This window comes from Chamaea fasciata, unplaced genomic scaffold (genome assembly GCF_029207755.1).
Source record: "Chamaea fasciata isolate MVZ Bird 193981 ecotype frontalis unplaced genomic scaffold, bChaFas1.0.hap1 SCAF_3, whole genome shotgun sequence".
In the NCBI taxonomy this organism is placed as follows: Eukaryota; Metazoa; Chordata; class Aves; order Passeriformes; family Sylviidae; genus Chamaea; species Chamaea fasciata.
In genome coordinates this window covers 35,301,746-35,314,163 of record NW_027094088.1, presented here as the reverse complement: position 1 = coordinate 35,314,163, position 12,418 = coordinate 35,301,746, and the positions used below count along the sequence as shown (strand labels likewise).

The 12,418-nt window shown below is 38.3% G+C and overlaps 1 protein-coding gene across 6 annotated transcripts in view; it reads right to left on the bottom strand.

The window, feature by feature from the left end:
- CRIM1 (cysteine rich transmembrane BMP regulator 1) overlaps window positions 1–12,418 on the bottom strand; it is a 175,004-nt gene that overhangs the window by 126,101 nt on the left and 36,485 nt on the right. Inside the window, exons 2-3 of one of the 6 annotated variants that reach the window (XM_066178568.1) lie at window positions 9,696–9,773; window positions 8,761–8,854 (exon numbers count right to left, since the gene is read on the bottom strand). The exons of 3 other annotated variants lie outside the window; for them this stretch is intronic. In XM_066178568.1, coding sequence (XP_066034665.1) covers window positions 8,761–8,844 — 84 coding nt within the window. In that variant the 5' untranslated portion in view covers window positions 8,845–8,854; window positions 9,696–9,773. Of the gene's footprint in view, window positions 1–8,760; window positions 8,855–9,695; window positions 9,938–12,418 lie in introns of those variants that run through there. 2 more of the 6 variants (XM_066178569.1, XM_066178570.1) reach the window with 2 other exon arrangements.

The following is a 12,418-nucleotide window of genomic DNA, read 5'->3' as shown; positions in this document are numbered from 1 at the left end:
AGCATTACTCCCTTGCTTTACACTCCATTCAAATAAATTTTGTAATAATTCATACATATGCATCCCCAAACTATTTCAACACCAAGTGGGAGAATCAGTGTTATATGAATTGACTTTTGTAACACTCACATACCACCCCACCAAAACAAACAAAAAAGCAGCTATTGTCTCCAATGAAACCTATGAATCTTTTTAGAAAGATACCCAGAGCTTGACTTTAAAACTGCAATAGGAAAAATACTAATTTAAAGCTTAACCAGTCTTAACATTAATGATTTTTTCCCTAAGTTTTAGCTTGCAGGTTCTAGATCTTCTACGCCTTCATCTTTGAAATCCGTGTACGTACCCCATTCAATGGGATCTTTTCTCCTGTTACAGAATTATAATAAAAATAACCGTAACACTGCTCTTTATACACTAAACAGACTGAAAAAGGTAGAATGAACTTTTACAATTCCAAAAAAGTTACAAACACATCTGGGAAACTTTTCCTAAGATCACAAGCTAGTTATTATGAGTAAGATCCTTTAACTGATTTAAAAAAAAAAAAAAGGGCAGTGCAGTAAGAGCAAGTCAAAATGAAAACAAGCAGAATACATATCTAACACCAATACCGAAGGCAAGGTTTGGCTCACTGCCATGCAAAAACAATCTATATTTTAAAATGACCTGCTTAATAATCAACTAATGAATATTCAAGTAGCATAATTATTCAGATACATTACTTCTGCCTCTCTGTAACCATAACCTAAGAAAAAACAGAAAAGAAAGATAACAATTAAATAGCAAGGCTGAAAAAAATGGCCACTCTCACAAAAAGTGCAGCTGCCACCCTCAGATTACTAGACTGTCCCACAGTGTCATTATCCCTAGATCCTTATTAAGCTCTTGATAAGACACCAAATACAAATCTTGATGCTGCTACATTTCCAATGCTAGCCTTCATGCTAACCAGATTTCCACTGATTCTTTGCAGTTACACACTTGTTGGTATCCTGCCTTTACTTTCTATATAAGTTGAACAGAAAAAGATAGTTTTTTTAATCTGTATAACCCTTAATATAATTTGAGATGCTTATCCAGGCTTACATTATGGCAGTGCCCTTTTAAAAATCAAAAAACCTCAAAACACAAGATCAAATGCAGCCTGTCTTTATTGCTAGCCACATCGATCAAGCTATTTAACTGCTATACTTGATTGCAACACCTCACAACAACAAATAAATATTGGTTCTTAATACATACTGTAGGTAAAACAAAGTGAAAGAACTATTCATGAGCATATGACTACAGCACAAGACTATGCTGATGATGTAATATGAAAATTGTTATCTTCTGTAATTCAAGATTCCTGACCAAACACATCAACTAAATTTCAATGAAATTAAGCTTTCAACACAAACCAGACGGTAAGTATGCGCTTTGAAACAGTATGATAGATGACAGGGCAGGAGACCAGAATGGCTGACTACGCCTCAAAAAAAGAACTGTAGTCCTCAGCACTAGAGAGACTGGCAGGGAGTTCAGCTCATATTTAGTAATCACAGGGAAAGTTCAAGGTTTGGCTGAAGATGCTAATTCCTTGTGGAAATAAAATTTCTTTCAGAAATACAACACTTGGGAATGCATTATCATTACAAAGCCTTAGTGAAAAAATCGCAATGGAAAAAGATGAGGTTTATTTTAGATAACTGACTCTTAGATTTATGTCATTTCCTTGGCCTTACTATTTGTAGAACCTCGCCTTTCTCCTGCCTCTGGAGCTGTACCAGCATTGGAAACAGCAGCTGGCAATGGTCTCAAGCCAGACTTCCTTTGGTTCACCACAAAGCAACTACCCTGTGGTGAACCATAAGCTGCAGGGCCACTGCAGCAACCCAAGGCAGACCACGGTCGCTGTGGAATCCTGCCCGGTTCCCATACAGACATATCAGAAAGGAGAGACAAAGGATTGACCTGTCAAGTGCTCCTTAAGACAGCTATGCTCTTCCTGTATCAAAGTCAGGTACCAGAACGTGCAGGAGTATCCCTAGGGCAGTGCTCTGTTCGCTCAGGGGCACACTTGTAGTACTCAGTGCTGAGTATGTTATTCTTCAGTTCAATTAATCTGGTGAAGAAGATTGCATGTTTGCTGTGTCCAGTGTGTTGAACTCTTTCAGATGAGATCTTATGGAAGACAGAAAGTGGCCCTTTCCCTGGAGGCAGCTAACCATACCCAGCCAGGGGAAGCTGCCACAGTCTCAGGATGAGAGAGCAGACAGGCAGAGACACAGCAAGCCAGGATCTTGGTGCACAGGAGACCCCTGAGAAGGCACACAACAGGTGAACAAACCAGCCACAGATGTGGAAAAGACAGCAGGATCTTCTCAAGGTCTAGGTGGGGATTTGGAAAGACTTACCATGATCAGAAAGCCTGTGAAAACTGCCTGATTGGAAAGAAGAATGCTGCCAGACACAATAGATAGTTCTGATTCTAAACCATTAATGTTAACATTTCACCAAGCAGACATGAGTGCTTGTGGTATGCAGTTTGACTTAATATTTTGGACTCCTACATAATCTATTTTTAAAGCAAAAATGTAGCATTTTGGGAGAGTTACTGTAAGCATGGTACAGGACAGTTCTACTTCAAAGCATCCAAACCAGAGAATCCATTACAGCAAGTAGAAAAAGGATCTTTCCTTCTTTTTCCAAAATGTTAAAATTTTTAAGAGCTTAAGTTTTGACGTTATATACATGCAATTTTTTATCCAGTACCCTTTCTTTTTATTATACAATCTGAAAACAAAAACCTGAATGCTCATTTTTATCATAGGAAGGCCCGAATTTCAATGTAAAGGTTTTTTGGGGAAGAATCAGAAAGAATCAAACACTATGGTTATGGTGTGTACTGTATTTCAGTATTTTCACTGGTTATTGCATATGAGTAATCTTGCTATCAATCTCTTCAATTAAATTTCACTGGCTAAAACTATAGCTGTCATTTTAAACTGGAGGTCAGATTGGATGGTATCTTCTGGCTTAAGATACAAGAATTTTATCACCTAAAATTATGTAGAAGATGAGGCTTAATTAATAACCGTATTGGAACTACTACTCCAAATATGAAAGCTCTCCTTCTTTTAGGAGTAATATCCAAGAAATAGGTTCCTGGATTTCATTAACTTCTACTATTTCAGAGTTAAACCTGTTATAGGCAGCACTACACTCTCCACACTTGTACTGCAGCGCAGTACAAACTGACATGATTTGCAACTTAGCAGGAGAATCCTTAAAATGAGTACTAAGCATTTTCTCCACTGTGTCTTGGCTTGTCCTCTGAAAAATATTCCACTTGGTGCTGAAAATATTTCTGCTTCCATTCATAAATATCCTTCCAAAAATTTAGAAACTAAGAATTGGAGTATGATTTTAAGATGATGAACTATCTATTAACATCTTAAGAGCTCTTAAGAAACCAGAGAAGTAAGAATTTAATGAGCATGCAATTGCATGAAAAACTAAATGTTAAGGACAGAGTAAAAATAAAGTGCCAAATTTCCTTGAATGACGCAGTTACCAGAATGTTATTTTCCTGTAAGCTACTGCTAGATCTGACTGTGTTACAGTCCAAGTCAGAAAGTTTTAAACGGCATAAACTGTTCTTTCACATCCTAAAAATATGACTGATACACACACTGAAACATACTTGCTTTAAAAACAGGGAGCTCTGAAATTGCAAAAACCTGCATTTACTTCTCTGTGCAGAGATTGCTACAAGAGTCTAATTATAAAAAGTAGGAGATACAGGAAATAACAATTACAATTTACCAGACCTAAAATGCCTATTTATGAAATCTCATTGTTAATAGATGTTATGTATATTGTATATATATGTATATATTTGGAAAGAGAAAAAACTAGTGAAGGAAGGAAAATGAAAACCTTGACTCTCAGCAGAGCTTTAAGGAAGATCTTTTATTCCAGGTCATCAAATGACCTAATTACAGTATGCCCTTTCAGCTGTACCGCAACAGACTTTCAGTCTGTTGTTTGTTAAATAATCAGTTTTTAGTCTCCCCTCCCCCTCCATAACGATCAAGTTTCTTTCTCTTTTGCCTCCCTCCAAAATATAAACAGCATGGTCAGAAACTCCTGGTTTCTCTGGACATATATAATATACTTTACTTCTTGCACAACTCAATCATGTGGAAGCATTAATACATATCCCTACTACTTCCAGAACTGATTGCAATACAAAAATCAACTCTTGTAATAGGATATGGTATCCCAGTGTACTGGTGCTCCAGCATTCAACATTCTAGCACTTAGCATTGCGCTTCATTATACTTATGCTGCTCTCCAATATCTCTATTTCAGCTTCTGGTGCAAATGAAATCCTGCTTTATTATATTAATAAGTCCGTATCATGCAAGCATTAATCACCCAGTATTCCTGAAGAGCAATGTGAATAATTGTCAACACCATAAAAACAAACTCACTGTTTGGGCCACCCTTCCTTCCTATTTTGCTTAACATTATATTACTTGTGAACCACCTATACAGCTCCCATCACCTACTTAATACAGAAAACATGAAGAATTGCCGCAGTAAATTATAGCCAATGAAAACAATGAGGAGACTACTGACACCAAGTCAATGCAAATATCAAAGGGAAGAAGAGCTACAAAGCACAGAATTCCTCCCTCAAGTGTACACACAATGTGCAAAATCTCCACAGGAGAAGCCTCACAAAAATGCTTTAATCTGAACTTTTTGCTGAGCAACTGACTGTGGGAAGTGCTGCTCTGCTCTGCCCTGCGGTGTTTATTAGTCACACACCCAGGCACAACATCACTCTTGCTTGCCTTCATCATGCATAGCACATTTTCTGTTCAAAACAGTTATTAGAACTTTCTGAACACTTGAATTTGCTAGTAAAGAATGAAAAGATACTTAAACTTATAGACAGCTATTGTCATTTTCTTCCATAGATTTTCACATACACTGGAATAAGACCAATTTCTTGTCAATGCCGAAACCAATTCAATTAGGACTAAGCAAATAACTCCCAAATGCTCATCATCTGGCCTTTTGTTTGTTTTACTGATAAAATTTATCAAATGCTGCTTTTCTAAAGCTGTTAAGTGTACTTCATCCATGAATATTTTTCTCCATACAATGTCATTAAGGAAGACAATGTATCACAGTATCTTGGGAGCAAAGACAGACTAAAATAATGCTTTTCACTGAAATTTTAATGCTGAGTTTTAGAAAAGCCTCTTTCCTTCTTGTGTACCTGAAAGATATCTAACACTACTGCTGCAAATATTTATTAAAATTTGCTGTCTATTTTCATCAAGGGTCAAGTTTTTCTCAGTCTACAGTGTAAACGAGTTCATATATTCAGTATATAAGAACCAGAGTCTGTGCACATCTTAAATAAACCCAACCTCTCCCAGGCACTTCCTGAATAATTTATATCAACTCAAAATAAAGCGTATGCAGAGTTGGGCTACTCAGAAACAATTGATCAGACACACCAGGATGACATTAAGAAAGCCAAAGTTGTACTCTGAACTGGTAGTGGGGGTAAAAACCACAGGAACTTCTGAAGCCCACAATGACAGAAAAAAGAAGATCAAAGGAAAGCAAGAGCAGCTACCCAATGGAAGGAAGACCTAGCAATAAAAAAAAACAAAGGGGAAGGCTGATGCGTCCTTTGCCTCAGTCTTTCCTGATTAAGGTCTACTTTCAGCCCTTCTGGCTCTCTGACAGTGCACATTCATGAGGATGAAGGACTATACCAGGCTTGAGAAAGGTAAAGTTGGAGACATCTAAGAGCAAACTGTACTTACAGAATTCCTCAGTATAGAAGAATAATACAGAGCTAGTCACTGTGGAAGCTACTTCTGGGTACACGAAGTAAGTGACTCAGAATGGCCCCCGTTGTTGGAATTACACCTCGTCATTGCCTACAACAAAAAGAGTAGCTGGGTGGATGAGAGGAGAGCAGTGGATGTCATTTACCTTGACTTTAATGAAGCTTTGAACATGGTCCCCTGTAAGACTTCTGCAACCAAAGGAAGCAACTGACTGGACAGGTGGGATGCAAGGTGAGTGAATATCACGGCAGAACAGCAGCCTCAAAGCACAATGGCTACAGCCCTGATGACAGCAGGTGACGCCTTCCTGGCAGTGCTGCTCTAACTGCTGTCTCCAAGTGCCTGACTGGAGCTACAAGGAAAGCAGATCACAACTCTTCAGCAAGATGCCCAGCGGGAGAATGGGTACAACGAAGGCACAAATTGCAGCAAGTGCTACTCCAGTTCAACACACAGAAAGCATGCTTCACAGAAGGGTGGTCAAACACCAAATCTGTCTGCCTGGAAAGTAGCCTGCAAACATCACACTTTCAAAGTGTTACTTCAGTAACATTTACTTCTCAGCTGTAAACAATCTTCTGGGTTATGTGTGAGATTTTTCTTGAACAAACCCAATTTCAGACTGATGTACTAGGTTTAAGTGGGCATTTCTTGTTTCATAGGAAGTTGGCTGCATGCTTCACCACTTAAGACTTCAGGGTTGGTTTTTGTTGTGTTTTTTTCTGGATTTTTCTTTTTTAAATCACACTGCATTACTTCTCATTCCATATCACAACTACTTTCTACTGCTTTCTACAAAACTGCTCATATTTAATTCTACAAAATTTTTCCTAGCTAACCAGTTGTATTTTCTCCCTTACTCTAAGTAGTATTCACATTTGAAACAATTTCTGGTCTTGGAGTATTTTTTTTCTCCTTAAGGTCCATGCATAATTTGTAACAACCACCATTAGCTATAATCACCTATAAGCTATCAATTATTAGCCAGATTGCTAATGGCTCCCTGTGCATGCAATGGAGTAGCAGTAACCATGGCACTTCCACATCACATCATTCACCATTTTGTAGTTAATGTCTTTTGATCATCTCCATATGGGAAATTTCACACATAAGTAGAAGTTATTAATTATATCCATATAATTCCTTTGAGGAGGAAAATCAGCTGTTGCCAGAGTGGGGAAATGCCACTTTTCCAAATCGTATGGGAACAAGTGGAATGGGAAATAAAAGCTGCACAGAAACCCGCAAGAACGTTACCACGACAATTTTTTGAACACCTCAGAGGAGTAGGAAGAGGGAAGAAAGCAATTAAGCAGACTTCTCATGTTTTCTAAAAAAAAGTGAGAAAACAAAAAAAGACCTGCCTTGCATTGAATCTGTTTGGTTCTTCTTGCAGCTGACTATCAAGCCCTTTGCTCCCAATCGGAAGCAGTAAGATGGTATGGGTACTAACGAGATATATCAAAGCAGAAATCAATGCTGTTTATAGCTAGAACTACTAATGGTCATCCTCCAAGTAGCATCAGTGCCAGAGACAACCTTTGTGAAAGGGCACTTAGCAAACTAAGGGCTAAAGACTATGTGCCAGCCTTTAACAAACCTGTTATTTGACACGTGTAGCCAAAGTGTTTCTTTCTCTCTGAAGATGTCTGAAAGTAGATACAAGTTAAATACTTATGACTTTCAATGGCTCCAAGGAGATGCCAGTAAGTTAAGCTCTCAGAACTAATTCACTATTTTCTTTTCAGCTCCAATAACCTCACTAAAATGTAACTGTCCACTAAAATCAGCTGTGGGATAACTCCATTTATCTTCAGAGCCCAGCAAGTCTGGCCCTTTAGCCTCAACTGCCTTGGTTATTAGAGATACTAAAATACACAAGCACCCTCTGATTTTTATTAAGCTCACAGAGATACATAGTAGTTTCTCAGATTAAGAATTTGAAGCAGAAAGAATATCTCTATTTCAAAGGGCTTAGGAGGAACCCTGCCACTTACACAAAACTTCATGTATTCTGTCTTTCTGTACTTGCTGAACTAGCAGACTACATACATATAGAGCTGAAGACAAGAAAGTCTGATCAAGCATTAATACGGTTTTAAGAAAGTAATATGCTTTCAAGGCATGAAGGGTGGAAATCTATGACAGCATGGTAATGTTGCCTAAAATAACTCTATCTTGCAAAGTTGACGATAATAAAACCAAGGGAAGTATTAAATTAGGAATCATCAACTGATTTTTTTTAAATAAAAGTTTTTGAAGGCAATGCTTCCATGTAATTGGAGGTCAAGTAAAAGTTTGACATTTTCAAAGATTACAAGATTAGCTTATATTTACATATTTAACAAAAATTCCAGTAACAAACCAAGTGTGTCTCATCCTCCAATGTTTCCCATTCTTGTTAAAGTACTGTTGAAAGATGCAAGGGACAGCAATTATAATTTGTAACAATGCTTTATTCTAGCCTGTAGAAAGGAACCATTTATCCTTGCATACGCAAGATCCTAAGGCAAACTCATGTGACACTCATTTGTAATCCATCTGTTCTCCTGCTTTGCCCATAGCTTGTTTTTTATAATCATGCAGATTTCAGCAAATAATATGAAAAATTACTTGCCTAAGCAGACTTCTTTGTCAGTATAACTACCTTACCAACTCTTCTCAAGGCCTTCTGGAGACTGTCGTTCTGCAAATACAAATTTACCCCAACTCATTGCTGACTCAGAAGGATGGCAACCACTGTTCAATCAATGAGCATTCCACAACCTGTTTCTGTGATTGCACCTGCAAAACTATTCCAAAATTTACCGGTAAAGCACTCTAACCTTCTCTGTTTACTGTGACCAGTTTTTTTACTATGTGCTATCATTGCCTTCTAATACCTCATGAAACTTACCAGGTGGCCAAGGACAATCAGGACAATTACTGAAACCTCTTCAGTAATTTTTAGTGCTGGCTCTGGCACAGAAATCACGCTCATGCAGTTTACACTGAAAATCAACACCAAAAGAGAGCTGCAATGGTGATGCTACGTAAAATTAGTCGTTTTCATCACACAGGATCAAGAAGCTGAGAATCATTTTCAACACAAAGCACTGGGATGTCACCTGCTTTTCAAGGCTACACTAATGGCAATACATACTGACTTTAAGTGGCAGCACTCATTTTGATCAAGTACACATGGACAAGACAGGTAGCTGTCATTTTTTCACCCTTCTCTTCCTCTGGTTACAAATACATGTGCTATTTTACTGGGATTTACTGATACCAATATCCAAACACCAAGTAGTCCATCCTCATGCCTATTTTACCACCACCCAGAAATCTTAAAGATTTTAAGAGTAGTAGAATGAAATACATCATTCCAAACACATATCAGAGGCAACTGAATTCATGAACACACATTTGTCTACAACATCAAAATGCTGTACAGATAAACAGCAAACATGGTTTTGAAATGCCTGTATTCCTTTCGCAAGGAAACCAAGCTTTTCTATTTAACAGATGAGAAAAGTAAGTTCACTCACAGCAAAAATTAATACACTACTTAACACTGTATTTGAGCACTTTTAATCCAGAAATATAGTGGAAACACCTGCTACTCTGAAACCTTTTCATATTGAGACTGCTCTTGGCACCCTCAAAACTTGAAACAACTATTCTTAGCTACTCCAACATTCTGAGAGTCTAAGATATGTCACTAGGTAATATGGAACATTTTCTGAGAAGCCTCAGGAATTGGCCTTTTTCATCCAGAATCAAACATTTTTCTCCAGAACAATTGCCATAAATTGGGTGCACTTTTATGGGAGGGGGATAAGTGTTACTTACCAGTTATCCTCTTTATTGCAGTCTTCCTCTTCCTCCAGCCTACAACAGAGTCCTTATACTAAGAGTTACGGCTCCCACCTACCAGGAAGCAAAACAATTGTCAATGATGGCCATCAGGGAAGTACCAGACTGTGCACTTCTATGGCAGCCACATCTCCATATCATGGAGACCTAAACTGCATGTGAAAATCCAGAAAAACCTCATCACCAACCCATAATGAAGAACAACAAAAGAAAGTAATTGCATGTTGCAGTAGGAGGTCAGAGAGAAGCATTGGCTCATTGATATCTCTTTCTCCCCTGCCACATATTTCTTACATAGGAATCTCTGCTGAAGGAATCAGAGAGAAAAGAAAGATTGCTATAAACAGTTACCAGAGGCCAAATGCACACTTGAGGCATGCATCCAAAACTCTGCAATCTAAACACTAGGGGAACTGTTGAAGCTTAATGAGGTGTAGCAAGTTACACAGGAATAGAACTTATTGCTACTACAGACACTTACTGGCTTTGCTATGGCAAGACCATGTGCCCTTAGGCAACAAAACTTCAACTGTCTGCAGTATTTAGCTGCATTGGCTACTGTCCTTTGAAGACAAAGGATATGAAAGGACTTATGCTATTTTACTAATGCAATCTTCTCTAACCTCCAGAGAACTATCACAGAAAGATTATATGCATCACTTCCATATTAAACTATTCTGTCTGTACATGTGTATCAATAAATTCTTTGATTGAATTATATACACACAGCTTTTTCAAAAGGGCCTGGGCAAACACGTTATACTTACCTATTTCTTTTGTTGGAATTTAGGAAAGCATCTGCAAAATTGATCTAATCTTTGTACAGAGGGGGGAAAAATTATCAATTCTCAGAAGTCTTTGAAGAGGAGGAATATAAAATGTATTGACTAGTACAAAACACTGTTTTTAGGAACTCTGTGAGCTAATTTAAGACAATTAACCTGTCTAAAATGAGGACACATGACAAAGTTGTCATAAGATTTCATGCTTCTAACATGCTTTTTACAAGTATTACAACAGTTTTATCAAAAAGGTGGCTTTCATTTTAAAGTAAAAGTGACAGGAATCTCAGTTGCCAAAGTTATTGGCATTATCACATTTGAAACTCAATCTTTGTGGAATTTAGAGGTATAAAACCTTAGCTACAGACAAGAGGTTGATGTGATGACACATAAGATGATGAGAGGAAACAAGAATGAGATCATCTTTCTATTTGAGGTTCACCTTCCCCTGATGTTAACTTTCTTTACAAGAAAGTTTCTCTAAATAAAGTCCTTGAAATTCTATCATTTAGGAGCTGAGAATCAAAAATAACCCACTGATTCCACAAATGATAAAAAGTTCTTAAGAACAGTCACATTTTACTATCACTTTGAGAAAACACTCTATAACTCAAAAGCCTCAAAAATAGCTTTTTCTATTTTAGCTCTGTCCATCATATTACGTGTAGTCATAAGCATTCTTGAACTATAGCCACCTAGGAAAGAGGGGTGAAATGAGAAACAATAGTAAATAAGAAAAATTGTCATTATTTGATAAAATAAATTAAAACCACAGAAAACATCCTGTGTGTCAAATAAAGACAACACATCAATGAAGTTACATCTGTGTAGAATTATTGACTTGAGATACTTGTCAAGCTCACTACACTTAAGGTAAGCATGGCTCAAACAATACCCCAACACCAAGGTGAAAAAGTTGAAGGAATGGAGTCTCTTCTCTATGGACTGCCAAGGAATATTCCTGGAGGGATACTCCCAGAGATAGCTCAAAATGTTAGCTGGAAAAGCAGGCCCATAGGAATTTCATGTGATTTAATTAGACCAACTGCAAGAGGCTGCACTTGGGTTGGGGCACCCCGGTATTTATACAGGCTGGAGATGAACAGATGGAGAGCAACCCTGGGGAGAAAGACCTGGGGCTGCTGGTGGATGAGGCTGGACATGACTCAGCCACGGGCACTCACAGCCCAGAGAGCCAAATGTGTCCTGGGCTGCATACAAAGCAGAGTGGCCAGCAGGGCAGGAGAGGGTATTCTGCCCCTCTGCTCTGCTCTGCTGAGACCCCACCTGGAATACTGCATCCAGCTCTGGGGTCCCAGCACAGGAAGGACATGGACCCGTCGGATTGAGTCCAGATGAAGGACACAAAGATGATTAGAGGGATGGAACACCTCTACTCTAAGGAAAGGATGTGAGAATTTGGTTTGCTCAGTCTGGAAAAGAGAAGGCTTAGGCGTGACCGAACTGCAGCCTACCTGAAGAGTGTCTACAAGAAACATTGTAGCGAGGGACAAATTAGAAGTGAATGTAATGACGGGACAAGAGGGAATGGTTTTAAATTGAGAGTAGGTTTAGATTAGATATTAGAAAGAAACTCTTTACAGTGAGAGTGGTGAGGCATTTGAACAGGTTGCCCAGGGAAATTGTGGATTCCCTCTCTGGAGGTGTTCAGCACCAGGCTGGATGGTGGAAGGTGTTCCTGCTCAGAGCAGGGGCGTGGAATTAGATGATCTTTAAGATCCTTTCCAACCCAAACCATTTGGTGAATCTCTGATTCCATGAAAAGGTCATAGTTTCATTTCTCCAGAAAATGGAGAGTTGGATGTTTACATTTGGGCCTCTGTATTTTTCAGACAGTGCTTAAAAAACCACTCAATCAAAATTATGGTAAAACATTTACCAGCAAAATCCAAGAAG